Below are 19,562 nucleotides of genomic sequence, written 5' to 3'. Positions count from 1 at the left end.
CGGTGGAAGCAGATTCAATAGTAACGTTCAAAGGGGAATTGGATCCTGTTTCTGTGCCGTAAATTCTATGTACTACGTAATATAGACTTGAAAAGGAAACATTTGCAGGGCTATGGGGAAAGAGCTGGGGAGTGAGATTAATTGGAGAACTCTTTCAAAGAGCCGGCACAGGCACGATGGGCCGAATGGCCTCCTTCTGTGCTGAGAGATTCTAGGCCTTCCTTTCACTGTCGTGTGCCCCCTTTTAATTCATTAAAAGTTGTTGGCCTGGATCAGTGCGTAACCCAGCCACGCAGACGAGGGAGGCTCTATGGTTTGGTTCCTGATCTGGGCAGTGTTGTTGATCTTAGCCGGGATAACACTCGGGCAGCCAGAATGGACCTGGTTCTCTGGGCTCAGGGAGGGGTGAATATCCATCGAGAGTTGCTGTTCCTGATCGCGATCCATTCAGTCCTGATAGTGTGTGCCTGGACATAGTCCTCCCCCTCTACCCAAGCCACGTTTTCTGGTCACCTTTCTAACCAAGACCCCACTCTCCTCCTCCCAGGTGTCCTTTCCTGCTCGGACCCCCAGCCTGGTATTCTCTAACACCTCATCTATTTAATAACTCCTCATTCAATAATATTTTGATGCGTGGCCAGTCGCTCACTAAAGTGGTCAGAATCTGGCCTCGACAGTGATGTCCTTCACCCAGTGATCAAGTCGCTTCGGCGCGCTCTCGTGAGGATGAGGGGGGTGACATGAATCAGTCATTCATGAAAGACTGACTTATGAAATAATACTGAGCGGCCTACGGGTGGCGCTGTCCAGGGAGAGTATAAATACTCGGGCACGGGCCCAGCTTGCGCAGGACATTCTTACCAGGAACTAGTGAAGGGCACAACTAGACCTCCATGTTGTAAAACAGTTGATTAAAGCTTTGTTTAACTCTTAGACCAAGTGCCGAGTAGTTTTCTTGGGTCAGGGGGTTTGTCTAAGGAAGAGTCGAGGCCTTCAGAAGGGGGAGGGAGGGTTGGTGATTAAAAAGTCAGCAGCTTTTTACTTCAGGGCTGCGCTTGAATGTTTTCTTTCTTTTTTCAGATCACCCCACCCTGCAGCCATCTCATTTTGTGGATGAGAAAGTAGTGAACGAGCACCAAAAGGAATACATGTTTCTGGAGTGCGTCAGGTTTATCAATGAGGTGAGGAGCCGAATCCCGGGATCGCTTGTGGCGGGGAGATCTGGGCACCGAACCCGATGTCGGTCTGTAACCAGCCCCTCAAGGATCGGAAAAGCAGCTAAAAAATAGTCAACACCACATCTGCACGACATGCCTCCCAGAACATGGGATTAGTTAAGCCGTTGAATACTTGGTGCGACCCAGAAAACATTCCTCCCCCAACCAGATCCTGGTCCTGTCGCCAGACCTACCGACCACGAGGACCCTAGTTTCCCGCACAGAGATCCCCCCTCTTCCCCGTCCCCCCACAGAGCAGCCTCAACAGCTCTGTGCTACGAGAAGAGTCGAGTGCAAATTCCCTGCTGCGCTCTCCAGCCATCTGCTCTCTCAGGTGGACGTAAAAGATTCCATGGCAAGGTTCTGAAGAAGAGCAGGGGCGTTCTCTCCGGTGTCCTGGGCCAGTATTTATCACTCATCGAATATCACTAAAACAGATGATCTGGTCATTATCACATTGCTGTTTGTGGGAGCTTGCTGTGCGCAAATTGGCTACCGCGTTTCCCACATTACAACAGCTTGGGCTTATACTCGCTGGAGTTTAGAAGAATGAGAGGGGATCTCATTGAAACTTACAAAATTCTAACAGGACTGGACAGACTAGATGCAGGAAGGATGTTCCCAATGGCCGGGGAGTTCAGAACCAGGGGTCACAGTCTAAGGATAAGGGGTAAGCCATTTAGGACTGAGATGAGGAGGAATTTCTTCACCCCTCTTCGGCCCCTCAAGCCTGCTCCGCCATTCAATGCGATCATGGCTGATCATCCAAATTCAGTACCCTGTCCCTGCTTTCTCCCCATATCCCTTTAGCCTTAAGAAATATATCTAACTCCTTCTTGAATATATTTAATGAATTAGCCTCAACTGCCCTCTGTGGTAGAGAATTCCACAGGTTCACCACTCTCTGGGTGAAGAAATTCCTCCTCATCTCTGTCCTAAAAGGCTTACCCCTTATCCTTAGACTGTGACCCCTGGTTCTGGACTCCCCGGCCATCGGGAACATCCTCCAAGAAAGACTTGCCTTTATAGAGCATCTTTCACGATCACCAGACGTCCCAAAGCGCTTTACAGCCAATGAAGTACGTTTTGAAGTGTAGTCACTGTTGTAATGTAGGAAACACAGCAGCCAATTTGCGCACAGCAAGCTCCCGCAAACAGCAAAGCGATAATGACCACTTCATCTGTTTATAGTGGTGTTGGTTGAGGGGCAAATATTGGCCCAGGACACTGGGGAGAACTCCCCTGCTCTTCTTCCAATAGTGCCATGGGATCTTTTGTGTCCACCCGAGAGGGCAGACGTGGCCCCTGTTTAACGTCTCATTCGAAAGATGGTTCCTCTGACAGTGCAGCGCTCCCTCGGCTCGGCGCTGCACTGGGGGATTCGCAGACGGAGGTGTAGCTGAGCAAGGCCCCATTCTAATCTGATGCTTTCCAGGAGGGGAACACCGGATAACGATAGAATGCCTCTTACGTGCTATTTAAAATGGCTGGTTCCTGTAGAAAACCACAATGCTAAATGGCTGCAGTTACATTTAGTGTAGTGTCAGAAATCTGAAACGTACCCCATAGTAAAGCCACTTATATACCTCACTTGAATAAAGTGCGTCCCTGGTGACCCATGTCACGGTTACATGGAGCCACTTAAAACAACTGCTTACAACCCATGCTGTGAGGCTCACACTCCGCATGTTTCTCAGAAAAGATTATAAACGAATGATAGATTTCCTCTTAAAACTTTTTATTTTTGGAAATCTTTCTCTCTCGTACTCCAGCACGAAGTCACCTTTCATCCTCTGCACAAAGTAGTCATCCACGCCTTCCTGCTGAGTCGGGAGTAGTGTCGGCCATGGCTCAGTCGCTAACACTCTCGCTGCTGAGTCAGAAGGTCGTGGGTCTCACTCCAGAGGCTTGAGCGCATAATCCAGGCTGACACACCCAGTGTAGTACTGAGGGAGCGCCGCACTGTCGGAGGGGCAGTACTGAGGGAGCGCCGCACTGTCGGAGGGGCAGTACTGAGGGAGATCAGCACTGTCGGAGGGGCAGTACTGAGGGAGATCAGCACTGTCGGAGGGGCAGTACTGAGGGAGTACTGAACTGTCGGAGGGGCAGTACTGAGGGAGTACTGAACTGTCGGAGGGGCAGTACTGAGGGAGTACTGAACTGTCGGAGGGGCAGTACTGACGGAGCGCCGCACTGTCGGAGGGGCAGTACTGAGCGAGCGCTGCACTGTCGGGGGGCAGTACTGAGCGAGCGCTGTACTGTCGGAGGGGCAGTACTGAGGGAGCGCCGCACTGTCGGAGGGGCAGTACTGAGGGAGCGCCGCACTGTCGGAGGGGCAGTACTGAGGGAGCGCCGCACTGTCGGAGGGGCAGTACTGAGGGAGCGCCGCACTGTCGGAGGGGCAGTACTGAGGGAGCGCCGCACTGTCGGAGGGGCAGTACTGAGAGAGCGCTGTACTGTCGGACATGCCATCTTTCGGATAAGACATTAAACCGAGACCCCCGTCTGCTCTCTCAGGTGGCTCCTCAGTACTGCCCCTCCGACAGTGCAGCGCTCCCTCGGTATTGACCCTGCGACAGTGCTGCGCTCCCTCAGTACTGCCCCTCCAACAGTGCAGATAATCTGTTTGTGATGTTGGTTGAGGGATAAATATTGGCCCAGGACACTGGGGAGAACTCCCGTTCTTCTTCGAAATAGTGCCGTGGGATCCTTTACATCCACCCGAGAGAGCAGACGAGGCCTCGGTTTAACGTCTCATCCGAAAGACAGCCCCTCCGACAGTGCAGCGCTCCGTCAGTACTGCCCCTCCGACAGTGCAGCGCTCCGTCAGTACTGCCCCTCCGACAGTGCAGCGCTCCCTCAGTACTGCCCCTCCGACAGTGCAGCGCTCCGTCAGTACTGCCCCTCCGACAGTGCAGCGCTCCGTCAGTACTGTCCCTCCGACAGTGCGGCGCTCCCTCAGTACTGCCCCTCCGACAGTGCGGCGCTCCCTCAGTACTGCCCCTCCGACAGTGCAGCACTCCCTCAGTACTGTCCCTCCGACAGTGCAGCGCTCCGTCAGTACTGTCCCTCCGACAGTGCGGCGCTCCCTCAGTACTGTCCCTCCGACAGTGTGGCGCTCCCTCAGTACTGCCCCTCCGACAGTGCGGCGCTCCGTCAGTACTGCCCCTCCGACAGTGCAGCGCCCCCTCAGTACTGTCCCTCCGACAGTCTCAGGTGGCTGTAAAATGTACCCACGGCACTAGTTTGGAGAAGTACAGAGGAGTTCTCCCCTGTGTCCTGGCCGATATTTATTCCTGAACCAAAACAGATTATGTGGTCATTTTCACATTGCTGTTTGTGGGAGCTGGCTGTGCGCTAATTGGCTGCTGCGTTTCCTACATTACAACAGTGACCACGCTTCAAAAAGTACTTCATTGGTAGTAAAGTGCTTTGGGACGTCCTGAGGTAGTGAGAGGCGCTATAGAAATGCAAGTCTTTCTCTCGGGATTCTCAGAACCATGTATCCTTCTGTGGTCAGTGTTGGTTCATCCACTTCAGTGTTTCTCAACATGGGGTCCGTAGAGACTTTCCAGGGGGGTCCGTGCCAGAAGTAATTTCAAGCCTGCTCCTCTTTATAAAACCGACACTGATTCAGTTCTTGCGAATGATTCTTGACGGCCTGGTTCGCCCCCTCACAGAGGCCCACGGCTCTCGCTCTCTTTGCAAAGAGCGCTCCCTGCCGGTCGCGCCGACTCCTCTCCCCAGCGATGCGACCCTGCGCCATCCTCCCGACACGTGATCAGAGCGCCCGCGGGGGCCTTCAAACACGTGCCTGAACGTGTTCACGCAAACGCGTACAATTGCACAGTGTGGCTGTTGCAGAGCATGGCGGTGGGACAGTGTGGCGGTGAGTCGCGCTCCCAGCAGGTGTGCAGGCGCTCGTGCCTCACTCACCTTGGCCAGCCCGCTGACGGCTTTAAAAACTGTTCAGCACCAAGTGGCTAACAGTGGCCATCTGTTGCTGCGGAGTACCCAGGATTGGTGTGAGAAGCAGGCATATCTCTTAGTAAATAACCTGTTTTCTTAAAAGTATTATTAAAACACTCTTTACATAATTTAGATGGGGGGTGGGAGGGTGGAGAAGAGAGGGTCGGTGATTACTAATCCATTTGAAAAGGGGTCCTTCAACCAAAAAAGGTTTGAGAACCATTAACTTAGTAAACCGACCAGAAGGAGCATTTAATCATTGCGGACAGGGGGACTCCATCTCGCGCCCCCCCACACACCCCCGCCTCCGATCCAGCCAATTTCAAAACAAAAAGGGAGCGAGAAACAAGCCCAACCATATTTTTTTGCTGCAAGTTTAACCTCTGCCGGGCGATGTAATGAATTGCGTACAATTTACAGCAGAGAAACGGGCCCTTCAGCCCAACTGGTCCGTGCCGGTGTTTCTGCTCCACACGAGCCTCCTCCCACCCCTCTTCATCTCACCCCATCAGCACATCCTTCCATTCCTTTCTCCCTCGTGTGTTTATCTATGCTATTCACCTCCACCACTCCATGTAATAGCGAGTTCCACATTCTAACCACTCTCTACGCCTAGTTTGGACTCCCCCCACAAGTGGGAGCATCTTCTCTATGTCTACCCTATCGAACCCCTTCACAATCTTAAAGACCTCTATCAGGTCACCCCTCGGCCTTCTCTTCTAGAGAAAAGAGCTCCAGCCTGTTCACCCTTTCCTGATAGTTATAACCTCTCAGTTCTGGTATCATCCTTATTAATCTTTTTTGCACCTTCTCCAGTGCCTCTCTATCCTTTTTGTAATATGGAGACTAGAACTGTGCACAGTGCTCCAAGTGTGGTCTAACCAAGGGTCTATATAAGCATCATGGATGTTCAAAGAAGGGTTTTACGCGCACTGTCTAACCCACCCCCCTAACAGAAAGGACCCTGTGGGTATCAGATGTAGCTGTAGGACCTAACAATGTTCCAGGAGGGTTTATTGGGGGGGGAGAGAGAGAGAATGGAGCTGAATGGTGAGGACACTGGCTTGGCACACAAAGAGTTACAGCTTGCTTGCTTGGAGGAGGGACGAACGATCTCGGGTTTCAGTTAAACGGCAGAGGAAGCTTACACAGGAAGAAGGAAGCTTGAGGCCCCTTAGCTGCCAGAGAAATAGTTTAAAAGGGTCAGGTCCCCCGGGGGACACTGAAGCACGAAAGTAGTCACTGAGTAATTTCCTTCCCAAGATGGCTGCTATGACTCCGATTCCCCATGGACCTCCTCCTCCTGCTTCGATGTTTTGCCGTGAACCCAAAATAGCTTCCCTTCACTTCGTCAAGAGATCCATTTTTCTCGTGTGAAAGACTGCAAAAAAAATGTACGACTGCTCGCTATTGCGACAATGTGTTAACGATCCCCTGCTCCGAACCCTCAGTGTAGCCTTTTCATTCTGAATTTTATTTTATTTATTTTTTGGAAGGAGGGACTGGACAGCAGTCTTTTAAAACTCATAAAACAGCAATTTTTTTTGCTTCTGCTGATGTCCGTTACTCCAGCTCGTAATTTTTTTGATTGTGTTTTCTTAATCGAGATGAAGAAAGATCAAATGGTTTTCAGTTTCCCCAGGCGCCGGGTTTTCGATCGCTGTGGGACTGGGTTTAGGGAAGAGTGAGTGTGAAACAGAGCCCAGGAGCATCCGTCCCAACTCTGCCGTTCTTGCTCATCTTGTTTCCAGTCTCGGGCGAGCAGTGGTGAGCCAAAGGGCCAGGTTGGTGTCCTCTGTGACTAGAATGGGTATTTGCATGGAATCACATAGGTGTCAGCCGGGGCTCAGCGGATAGCGCATTCACTTCTGAATCGGGAGGTTGCGGGTTCAAGCCCCACGCCAGAGACTTGAGCACAAAATCTCGGTTCACGCTTTACTACCGAGGGAGCGCTGCACTGTCGGAGGTGCCGTCTTACGGATGAGACGTTAAACCGAGGCCCCGTCTGCAATCTTGGGTGGGTGTAAAGTATCCCATCACTATTCAAAGTGTCCTGGCCAGTGTTTAACCCTCAGCCAACATCACTAAAACAAATTATCCGGTCATTATCGCATTGCTGTTTGTGGGAGCTTGCTGTGCGCAAATTGGCTGCTACATTACAACAGTGACTGCACTTCAGAAGTACTTCATTGGCTGTAAAGCGCTTTGGGACGTCCTGAGGTGGTGAAAGATGCTTTATATATGCAAGGACTTTTTTTTATCTGACTGCGATAATAAGCAGGGCTGCAGTCTGTGAGCAGCCTCTGTGGTGAGGCTATTTCCCGTCACATCACTGGCCAGGACATATAAATATCGAGTTGGAACAAAGTTTGACCTCGGCCTGTTCAGGAAATGCCCTTCCCAGCATCGGCAGATGTTTCTGGCTGGGAGTGGCAGTGATGTGTATGGAAGGTGGCGAGTCCCATCTCTTTGTCAGTAGATAAGGCCATAAAAAAGGGCAAACAGAATCCTTTTGTATCCAGAGAGAGCGAATACAAAAGCAAGGAAGTAATGTTGAACTTGTGCAAGGCTTTAATTAGGCCACACATGAGAGCATTGTATCCAGTTTGGGGCACCCCATTATTGGAAGGATGGAGAAGGTACAGTGTAGACTCACTTGAGAGGTCATCAGCGATGAGGTTATGAAGAGAGACTTGAGAAGGCAGGGCTTTCTCCACTTGAGCTGAGACTGTTGAGCGATGAGGTGATCGCGGTCTTCAAGATTAAGATTTTGAGACAGAATTACATCTAATTTACAGCACAGAAACAGGCCATTCGGCCCGACTGGTCTATGCCGGTGTTTATGCTTCACACGAGCTTCCTCATCTCACCCTATCAGCTTATCCTTCTATTCCTTTCTCCCTCATGTGTTTATCCAGCTTCCCCTTAAATGTATCTCTGCTATTCGCTTCAACCACTCCCTGTGGTAGCGAGCTCCACATTCTCGCCACTCTCTGGGGAAAGAAGTTTCTCCTGAATTCCCAATTGGATTTATTTGTGACTATCTTATATTGATGGCCGCTAGTTTTGGACTTCCCCACAAGCGGAAACATTTTCTTTACATCTATCCTATCGAACCCCTTCATATAGTAAGTATTGAGAGATTGTTCCCACTGGTTGGTTAGACTGTAATGAAATAATCACAGAAGGGAAGGGGAGAAAAGATTTCTATGCACAGAAAGTGGTTAGAATGTAGAATTTCCTGCCACAAACTGTTAAAGCCGAGTCAATAAATTCTGTTAAAGGGAATTAGATGATTGCAGGAATATTTAAGGGTGTGGGGAGCAAGCAGTAGAATCATAGGCCCGGATTTGTGTGTACGCGGTCGTAAGTGCCCCGCAAGTTCCAGGTTTCCGCAGGCGATGCACAGGCGAAAACCTGGTACTTACAATCTGTCAAGATTCTACTTGACAGATCGTACCCATCCGCGGGAAATGGACATGCGCTGGCGCAGGGTTGGACTATTTACCCAACTACAGCCCAGCGAATGCCCATGAAACACTTAAGAACATAACATAAGAACGTAAGAAACAGGAGCAGGAATAGGCCACTTGGCCCCTCGAGCCTGCTCCGCCATTCAATATGATCATGGCTGATCTTGGGCTCAAAGCCACTTCCCTGCCCGCTCCCCATAACCCTTCACTCCCTTATCTTGCAAAAATCTGTCTATCTCCACCTTAAATGTATTTAATGACCCAGCCTCCACGGCTCTCCGGGGCAGAGAATTCCACAGATTTACGACCCCCTGAGAGAAGAAATTCCTCCTCATCTCAGTTCTAAAAGGGTGACCCTTTATTCTAAAACTGTGCCCCCACGTTCTAGATTTCCCCACGAGGGGAAACATCCTCTCTGCATCTACCTTGTCGAGCCCCCTCAGTATCTTATATGTTTCAATAAGATCACCTCTCATTCTTCTAAATTCCAATGAGTATAGGCCCAACCTGCTCAACCTTTCCTCATAAGTCAACCCCCTCATCTCTGGAATTAACCTAGTGAATCGTCTCTGAACTGCCTCCAATGCAAGTATACCCTTCCTTAAATAAGACCAAAACTGTACGCAGTACTCCAGGTGTGGTCTCACCAATACCCTGTACAGTTGTAGCAGGACTTCCCTGCTTTTATCCTCCAACCTCTTTGAAATAAAGGCCAACATTCCATTTGCCTTTTTGATTACTTGCTGTACCTGCATGCTAACTTTTTGTGTTTCATGCACAAGGACCCCGAGGTCCCTCTGAACTGTAGCATTTTGTAATCTCTCTCCATTTAAATAACAATTTGCTTTTTTATTTTTCCTGCCAAAGTGTATAACCTCGCACTTTCCCACATTATACTTCATCTGCCAAATGTTTGCACACTCACTTAGCCTGTCTATATCCCTTTGCAGATTCTTTGAGTCCTCTGCACAACTTGCTTTCCCACCCATCTTTGTATCATCCGCAAACTTGGCTACATTACACTCGGTCCCTTCATCCAAGTCATTAATGTAGATTGTACAGGAAACTCTTTTTTATCCGACACCGACGGGACCGGTGTGGTGCCGGTTGGTCAAAAAGTCCGGATTACAGAGAGGTATACTTACCAAGGTATGAGAGCCCCGTACACGGCCACAGGTGCAGGAGTCCCGGTTACACGGCACTTGTGCAGGGGCCCCGGTTGCACGGCCACAGATCCAGGAACCCCGGTTACACGGCCACTAATATATAGTAAAACTTGCCTGAACCTACTCCTGAATTTTGCCGGTTAAGAGAGATTTCCGGATATTTAGGTGTCGGTTAAAAGAGAGTTTCCTGTAAATAGTTGAGGCCCCAGCACCGATCCCTGCGGCACCCCACTAGTTACCGTTTGCCAACTGGAAAATGACCCACTTATCCCGACTCTCTGCTTTCTGTTAGTTAGCCAATTCTCTATCCATGCTAATATATTGCCCCCAATTCCGTGAGCCCTTATCTTATGCAGTAACATTTTATGTGGCACCTTATCGAATGCCTTCTGGAAATCCAAATACACCACGTCCACTGGTTCACCTTTGTCCACCCTGCTCGTTACCTCCTCAAAGAACTCCAGCAAATTTGTTAAACATGATTTCCCTTTCATAAAACCATGCTGACTCTGCCTGACTGCATTATGCTTTTCCAAATGCCCTGCTACTGCTTCCTTAAAGAAGGACTCCAGCATTTTCCCAACGACATATGTTGGGCTAACTCGTCTATAGTTTCCTGCTTTCTGTCTCCCTCCTTTCTTAAAATAGGGGTGTTAATTTGCAGTTTTCCAATCCGCTGGAACCTCTCCAGAGTCCAGGGAATTTTGGTATATTGCAACCAATGCATCCACTATCTCTGCAGCCACTTCTTTTAAGACCCTGGGATGCAGGCCATCTGGTCCAGGGGACTTGTCATCTTTTAGTCCCATTATTTTACCAAGTACTATTTCCTTAGTGATAGTGATTGTCTTTAGTTCCCCCTCCCTGTGGCCCCTTGATTATCCATTATTGGGATGTTGTTAGTGTCTTCTACGGTGAAGACAGATACCAAATATTTGTTCAGAGTCTCTGCCATTTCCCCGTTCCCCATTATTAATTCCCCAGTCTCATCCTCTAAGGGACCAACGTTTACTTTAGCTACCCTCTTCCTTTTTATATACCTGTAGAAGCTCTTACTATCTGTTTTAATGTTTCTTTCCAGTTTACTCTCATAATTCATCTTGCTCTCTTATTTTTTTAGTCATTCTTTGCTGGTTTTTATAAATTTCCCAATCCTCTGGTCTCCCAACAATCTTGGCAACATTGTATGCCTTCGTTTTCAATTTGATACCATCCTTTACTTCCATAGTTAGCCACGGATGGTGCTCCCTTCTCTTAAAATCTTTCTCACTGGAATATATTGTTGAGAGTTATGAAATATCTCCTTAAATGTCCGCCACTGCATTTCAACTGTCTTACCCTTTAATTTATTTTTCCAGTCCGCTTTAGCCAGTTCTGCCCTCATGCCATTGTAATTGCCTTTGTTTAAGATCAGGACACTGGTTTGAGATACAACTTTCTCACCCTCCAACTGAATTTGAAATTCAACCATGCTATGATCACTCTTTCCTAGAGGATCCTTTACTATGAGATCATTTATTAATTCTGTCTCATTGCACAGTACCAGATCCAAGATAGCCTGCTCCCTGGTTGGTTCCATTACATACTGTTCTAGGAAACCATCCCGGATACACTCTGAACTCCTCCAGGCTACCATGGCCAATTTGATTTGTCCAATCAATGTGAAGATTAAAATCACCCATGATTATTACCGTACCTTTTTTACAGGCCTCCATTATTTGTTGATTTATACTCTGTCCAACAGTATTGCTACTGTTCGGGGGCCTGTAGACTACGCCCACCAGAGACTTTTTCCCTTTATTACTTTTTATCTCCACCCAAACCGATTCTACATCTTGATCTTCTGAGCCAATATCACTTCTCACCACTGCACTGATCCCATCCTTTACCAACAAAGCCACCCCACCTCCCTTTCCTTTCTGTCTATCCTTCCGAATTGTCAAATACCCTGGAATATTCAGTTCCCAGCCCTGGTCACCTTGCAATCACGTCTCTGTAATAGCGATCAGATCATACCCATTTGTATCTGTTTGTGTCATCAACTCATCTGTCTTGTTACGAATGCTGTGTGCATTCAGATATAGAGCTTTTAACTTTGTCTTTTTACCATTTCTCCTTGTTTTGGCCCCATTTTCTGTTGCACTCTTATTTTTAAACATTCTGTCCCTTCCTGTCACACTCTGGTTACTATTTCCCCCATCTTTATGCTGCTCTATTGCTTTCTCATTCCTCATTGACTTTTTAAATTCCCGCTCACCTGGATCCTCCCCCACTATTTAGTTTAAAGCCCATACGCTGATAAAAGCAGGCGTAAGGCCTTCTTTTTGCCAGCGTAAGGGTTTAAATGAATATTAAAACTTTTTAAATGATTTAACCATACAAAAACCTTTAAAATTAGTTTAGGTTATTTTTGACCCCTTGAAAAATGTTTAAATTTATTTTTCAAAAAATTTAATTTTTGTTTTAAATGTTTAATTAAATTGTACTTTAATTAATTTTGACCATGTGGTGATTTATTTTTATTTCAGTGTTGTTAAAATGTATTTTTTAGGGGATTCCTATTGTGCTTATGGGGATCCCGTACGTAAATGAAATCCCCATAAGTCCAATGGGAATTCCCCAGTGTCATTGGTTGGGTCGGCCCACGTGATCCCAGGGACGTTTGTGAACTGCGCCCGCCCCTGGGCTACGTGGGCCTTTACGCAGGCATATGCCCGCAGGCCCAGGAGCGCGAGTCTTCGAAGGTAGGGAGGCACCAGGTAGGTGCGGAGTTCACTTGCGGTTCGGAGGCATTCGCCCGCGGGAAGCCTTCGACCGCAATTTCCAGCCCATCGAATCTTACCGCGCAGAAGGAGGCCATTCTGCCCATCGTGCCTGTGCTGGCTCTTTGTAAGAGTTGTCCAATTTAGTCATGTTATGAATCTTATGATCCATGAAAAAAGACTCATGAAATAACACTGGACGGCCAGCTGGTGGCGCCGTCCAAGGAGTATAAATACTCGGGCGTGGGCCCAGCTTGCCCAGGACATTTTGTAAACAGGAACTAGTGAAAGATAACTAGACCTCCATGTTTTGAAACAAGTTGATTAAAGCCTTGCTTTATACTCGAACCAAGTGCGTAGTGAGTTTTATTACGTCAAGTCCCACAACCAACTTTTTCCTCATAACCTTGCAAGTTGGTCCTCTTCAGGTACATGTCCAATTGCCTTTTGAAAGCTCCTATGGAATCTGATTCCACCAGCCTTTCAGGTAGTGCGTTCCAGATCTTAACCCTCCGTGTGAGGAAATTTCTCCTCATTTCCCCTTTTGCCAATTATTTTAAATCTATGACCTCTGGTTACTGACCCACTTGCCAGAGGAAACAGTTTCTCCCTACCTGCGCTATCAAAACGCCTCAGAATTTTTAATGCTTCTATTAGGTCTCCCCTTAGCCTTCTCTGCTCCAAGGAGAATAATCCCAGCTTCTCCAATCTCTCCACGTAGCTGAACTCCCTCATCAGATTGGGTGGATCATAGGGGGGAAGAACTGGCACAGATTTGATAGGCCGAATGGCCTGCTTCCATGCTGGAACATTTTACAATTCATCCATCTCTGTAGGCTGGGTGATCCCTCTTCTCTTGGCCCTCGGTCTAGACCATTGATCCATTTTGCACTGACTTAACCTCCTGTTCTGATGGATGAGCCTCTTGTCTTCATTGGTGTGTTAAATCCCAATGGAACCATTTATTAGACTGAGACTCGGTGTTTGTGGTACAGTTGGAATTTGGACCTGGGTTGGACCCCAGGCGACTGAAGTTGCCTTGGCAACTGTGAGCTGTGGGCACCGAAGGAAAAAAATGGCCGACTTGTGCCGCCTCTCCACAGAAGCTTGAAGGTTAAGTGAGTTCACTTGTGCTGGTTTCTTTTGTTGTTTGAGGAACTCCAGTTACGTTAAGAGACTGGAGAAGCTGGGGTTGTTCCCCTTAGAGTAGAGAAGGTTAAGGGGAGATTTAATAGAGGTGTTCAAAATCATGAGTTTTGATAGCGTAAATAGGGAGAAACTGTTTCCACTGGCAGGAGGCCAGAGGACACAGATTTAAGGTGATTGACAAAAGAACCAGAGGGGAGATGAGAAGAAATTTATTCGCACAGCGAGTTGTTGTGATCTGGAATGTGCTGCCTGAAAGGGCGGCGGAAGCAGATTCAATAGTAACTTTCAAAAGGCAATTGGATAAATAAATAGCCAATCGAACCCCTTCATAATTTTAAAGACCTCTATCAGGTCACCCCTTGGCCTTCTCTTTTCAAGAGAAAAGAGCCCCAGCCTGTTCAGTCTTTGCTGATAGATCTATACAGAGGGTTATCTGTGACAGGAGGTGGGTAGTGGGGTCCATCCCACAAAGATCATTGCTGGGATCACTGTTGTTTACAATTTGTATTAACGATTTAGAGTTTGGAACCAAAAACACAATTTCTAAACTCGCTGCCACAGGGAGTTGAAGCGAATAGTATAGATGCATTTAAGGGGAGGCTAGATAAGCATAAGAGGGAGAAGGGAATAGAGGGTTATGCCGATAGTTGGATGAGGAAGGATGGGAGGAGGCTCGAGTGGAGCATAAACGGCAATGTGGACTGGTTGGGCCGAATGACCTGTTTCTGTGCTGACTTGGAGGGGAACTTGGAGGTTGTGGTGTTCCCATGCGCCTGCTACCCTTGTCCTAGGTGGTAGAGGTCACGGGTTTGGGAGGTGCTGCCGAAGAAGCCTTGGCGAGTTGCTGCAGTGCATCTTGTAGATGGTACACACTGCAGCCACGGTGCGCCAGTGGTGGAGGGAGTGAATGTTTAAGGTGGTGGATGGGTTGCCGATCAAGCGAGCTGCTTTGCCCTGGATGATGTTGAGCTTCTTGAGTGTTTCTGAGCGACGCCCACATCGCATGAATGAATTTTAAAAAATATTCTACGTAATTCTATATTGCCTGGTTTGCCTGACAGCCATGAAGGTTTGTGTGTACAAGTGAGTAACGCCACTAACTGCCCCATGTTTGTTTCTCCAGATGAAGACTGGCCCCTTTGCAGAGCACTCCAACCAGCTGTGGAATATCAGTGCTGTCCCTGCATGGTCCAAAGTTAACCAGGGACTAATTCGAATGTACAAGGCGGAGGTGAGTGCAACTTAAAGAGCAGTTAACCCTGACCAGTGCAGCAGTGGCCCAGCAGGTAAGGGCAGTGACTGGTGTAGTACTAAAGCCAACATGAGCTCCTCCTGTGTGAAGTACCTTGGGACAAGTTGTCTGTTGAAGACACGATACGAGTACTAGTTGAAGTGAGTTAGCTTATCCTGGCCCTGGCAGCATTAATAGGGGCACGGCAGTTAGCTTCACTGTTTCCGGCAGGGGTTCCTACTCCTGATCAACATCCAGAGACTCCTACGAACCCGCGTTAACCAGCTTGTGCTTGGCTGTGAATAGACTGGCTGTCCAGGTTCACACACGAAGAACGGGCATTCTGGTGAGGTATCGGAGGGATGCTAGCGCTCATGGAACCATACCCCAGTGAGAGGCACGGCCATTGATAGTGCGGAGAGAGACACAGACTGTCGGACGCTGTCAGCCGTGGCTCAGTGGGTAGCACCCTCGCCTCCTGAGTCAGAAGGTCGTGGGTTCAAGCCCCACTCCACAGACCTGAGCACATAATCTAGGCTGACACTCCCAGTGCAGTACTGAGGGAGCGCCGCACTGTCGGAGGGGCAGTACTGAGGGAGCGCTGCACTGTCGGAGGGGCAGTACCTAGGGAGTGCCGCACTGTCGGAGGGGCAGTACTGAGGGAGCACCGCACTGTCGGAGGGGCAGTACTGAGGGAGCGCTGCACTGTCGGAGGGGCAGTACTGAGGGAGCGCCGCACTGTCGGAGGGGCAGTACTGAGGGAGCGTTGCACTGTCGGAGGGGCAGTACTGAGGGAGCGCTGCACTATTGGAGGGGCAGTACCTAGGGAGTGTCGCACTGTCGGAGGGGCTGTACTGAGGGAGCACTGTACTGTCGGAGGGGCAGTACTGAGGGAGCGCCGCACTGTCGGAGGGGCAGTACTGAGGGAGCGCTGCACTGTCGGAGGGGCAGTACTGAGGGAGCGCCGCACTGTCGGAGGGGCAGTACTGAGGGAGCGCCGCACTGTCGGAGGGGCAGTACTGAGGGAGCGTTGCACTGTCGGAGGGGCAGTACTGAGGGAGCGCTGCACTATTGGAGGGGCAGTACCTAGGGAGTGCCGCACTGTCGGAGGGGCAGTACTGAGGGAGCACTGTACTGTCGGAGGGGCAGTACTGAGGGAGCGCCGCACTGTCGGAGGGGCAGTACTGAGGGAGCGCTGCACTGTCGGAGGGGCAGTACTGAGGGAGCGCCGCACTGTCGGAGGGGCAGTACTGAGGGAGCGCCGCACTGTCGGAGGGGCAGTACTGAGGGAGCGCCGCACTGTCGGAGGGGCAGCACTGAGGGCGCGCTGCACTGTCGGAGGGGCAGTACTGAGGGAGCGCCGCACTGTCGGAGGAGCAGTACTGAGGGAGTGCTGCACTGTCAGAGGGGCAGTACTGAGGGAGCGTTGCACTGTCGGAGGGGCAGTACTGACGGAGCGCTGCACTGTCGGAGGGGCAGTACTGATGGAGTGCTGCACTGTCGGAGCGCTGTCTTTCGGATGAGACGTTAAACCGAGGCCCCGTCTGCTCTCTCGGGTGGATGTAAAGGATCCCACGGCACTATTTTGAAGAAGAACGGGAGTTCTCCCCGGTGTCCTGGGCCAATATTTATCCCTCAACCAACATCACTAAAACAGATTATCTGCACGTTATCAAATTGCTGTTTGTGGGAGCTTGCTGTCTGCAAATTAGCTGCTGCGTTTCCTCCGTTACAACAGTGACTACACTTCAAGTCCTTCATTGGCTGTAAAGCACTTTGGCACCTCCTGAGGTGGTGAAAGGTGCTGTGGAAATGGAAGTCTGTCTTTCATTGAGCTTCACTGTTTCCAGCAGGGGTTCCTACTCCTGATCAGCATCCAGTGACTCCTATTGAAGCGAACCCGCGTTAAGCAGCTTGCGCTCGGCTGTGATGCCCTCCCCTGTAGTTATCAAACAAAACTTGACACTGAGCCACATAAGGAGATATTAGGTGAGATGACCAAAAGCTTGGTCAAAGAGGTAGATTTTAAGGAGCATCTTAAAGGAGGAGGAGAGGCGGAGAGTTTTAGGGAGGGAATTTCAGAGCTTAGGGCCTCAGCAGCTGAAAGCACGACCACCAGTGATGGAGCGATTAAATTCAGGGATGCCCAAGAGGCCAGAATTGCAGATATCTCGGAGCAGTGTGATAAAACTCTTGCTCCTTCATGTGATCCTCGACGCAGCACTTTGCCCATTAAAGTCCCTTGTGGCTTAAAGTATCGGTTTAAAGCCCGCGGGACAGAGAGCGCGGGACGGAGTCCTACAGGTTCGGGGAGGGTCGGGTAAAGCTGAGCGAACAGCTGAGGTGTCAAGAACTGCAACCCAGGGCCTGAGCCCCTCCGCGCTCCCTGAGCAAACCGATAAAGCTGGTAGTCGCCGGTTTATGGAGCGGTAACTTGTCAGTAAACCCTCTAGTGATTCATTCAGAGTCGTAAAACCTGCTCTGGAGTGTCAGACACTGTGCAGTCCTTAAAAAGGAAAAGTACTTGATCCCCCCCCCCCCCCCCGGGTCTGTCTTCATGGAAGATGCAAAAAACCTCCCAGAAATAGTGGAGAACCAAGGCTCTAGCGAGAATAAGGAACTGAAAGAAATTAGTATTAGTAAAAAAAAATAGTACAGGAAACTTTGGTATCCGGCACTGACGGGACCGAGCTGGTGCCGTACCATCAAAACTGCCGTAGAAACCAGCGCTAATGTTAAAACATACGGAGCTTTTGAGCTCCATGTGAATCAACAAACCCTGTTGCTTAGCAACAGCTTCAAAACAGTTGGCCGCAGCTTAAAAGCGTCTCTGTAGCTAAGCAACAGCTTCAGCTAGACCTTGCAGAGCCTGACTGGGAAAAAAAAAGCAACGAGAAGTAAAAAAACTTATAGGAAACGGCTCCTGAATTTTGCCGGTAGATAGAGCTTTCCGGACATTTAACCTCCGGTTAAACGAAAGTTTCCTGTACTGGAGAAATTAATGGGACCGAAAGCCGATAAATCCCCTGGACCTGACGGCCTACATCCGAGGGTTTTGAAAGAGGTGGCTATAGAGATAGTGGATGCATTGGTTGTCATCTTCCAAAATTCCATAGATTCTAGAACAGTTCCCGCAGATTGGAAGGTAGCAAATGTAACCCCACTATTTAAGAAAGGAGGGAGAGAGAAAACGGGGAACTACAGACCAGTTATCCTGACATCAGTAGTAGGGAAAAATGCTAGAATCTATTATAAGGACGTGGTAACAGGGCACTTAGAAAATAATAATAGGATTGGGCAGAGTCAACACGGATTTATGAAAGGGAAATCATGTTTGATGAATCTGTTGGAGTTTTTTGAGGTTGTAACCAGCAGAATAGATAAGGGGGAACCAGTGGATGTGTATTTGGATTTTCAGAAGGCATTCGATAAGGTGCCACACAAGAGGTTATTAAACAAAATTAGGGCTCATGGGATTGGGGGTAATATACTAGCATGGATTGAGGATTGGTTAATGGACAGAAAACAGAGAGTAGGAATAAACGGGTCATTTTCGGGTTGGCAGGCTGTAACTAGTGGGGTACCACAAGGACCAGTGCTTGGGCCTCAGCTATTCACAATCTACATCAATGATTTGGATGAGGGGACCAGATGTAATATATCCAAGTTTGCTGATGATACAAAGCTGGATGGGAATGTAGGTTGTGAGGAGGATATAGACAGGCTAAGTGAGTGGGGCAAGAACATGGCAAATTGAATATAGGGCCAGAAATTCGGGTCCCCACGGGTGAGTACGCGCTGGGTACTCACGCATAGGGCCAACGAAAGTGCCGGTTTCGTGCATGCACTGCGCATGCGCTGGAAACCGGAACTTCCGTTCCCTTGAAGGAAGGGGTTCACAGGTCGAACGCGTGCGCCGGAGAGGCAGCGCGTACGCCTGGAACTTCCGATTTTTTCCCAGGTTTCTCCGTGCGGGTAAGTCTCCAGCAGCTGCGCGTTTAAAAAGCAGTCGCAAGGCCTGCTTTTAACAAGGTAAGTGGTGAATTAAGTAAAATTAAAACATTTTTTCCACAGGTTTATTATTTTTAAATACTTTAAAGAAAGGTAAGTTTATTTTTAGCCTCGTTAAAAACTGTAATTAATTTTTTCAAAAATTTAAATTGTTGTTTAAAAGTTATTTTATGTAATTTATAGTTATTTTAAAAATGTGATTTAAAAAAAAATTTATTTGAAGTTTTAGTTAGGTTTTGGGGCCGATCTCTCTTCATAGATTTGAGAGCTCTTCCTGTCAAATCTATGAATAGAGATTCCCTGCTACCATTGGCTCTCCATGGCCCACGTGATCCCAGGGGACGCTTCGAACTAACTGCGCCCCTGGGATGCGCAAGCACTGCGCGCCGGCAGTTGGATGAGGCCCATGATCGGAATCCCACGCGGGCCCACAGCACAACGGCCGGCGCGCTAGGTAAGTGCAGGTTGGGGGGCTTGCACCCGCGGGAAACCTCCGACCTGAATTTCTGGCCCATAATGTGGAGAAATGTGAAGTTATCCACTTTGGTAGGAAAAATAGGAAAACAGAGTATTTTTTAAATGGT

At 49.0% G+C, this 19,562-nt stretch overlaps 1 protein-coding gene across 1 annotated transcript in view; it reads left to right on the top strand.

Annotated features, from left to right (window-relative positions):
• Window positions 1-19,562, top strand: part of ptpa (protein phosphatase 2 phosphatase activator) — a 46,356-nt gene that overhangs the window by 16,951 nt on the left and 9,843 nt on the right. Inside the window, exons 7-8 of the mRNA XM_085965129.1 lie at window positions 1,081-1,181; window positions 14,860-14,967. Of these exons, the coding sequence (XP_085821255.1) occupies window positions 1,081-1,181; window positions 14,860-14,967 (209 nt within the window). The remainder of the gene's footprint in view (window positions 1-1,080; window positions 1,182-14,859; window positions 14,968-19,562) is intronic.

The sequence above is a fragment of the Somniosus microcephalus genome, chromosome 23, assembly GCF_052327205.1.
Source record: "Somniosus microcephalus isolate GS21.2 chromosome 23, FLI_Smic_1.0, whole genome shotgun sequence".
NCBI classification, from domain to species: Eukaryota; Metazoa; Chordata; class Chondrichthyes; order Squaliformes; family Somniosidae; genus Somniosus; species Somniosus microcephalus.
This window is presented reverse-complemented; position numbering and strand designations above follow the sequence as displayed.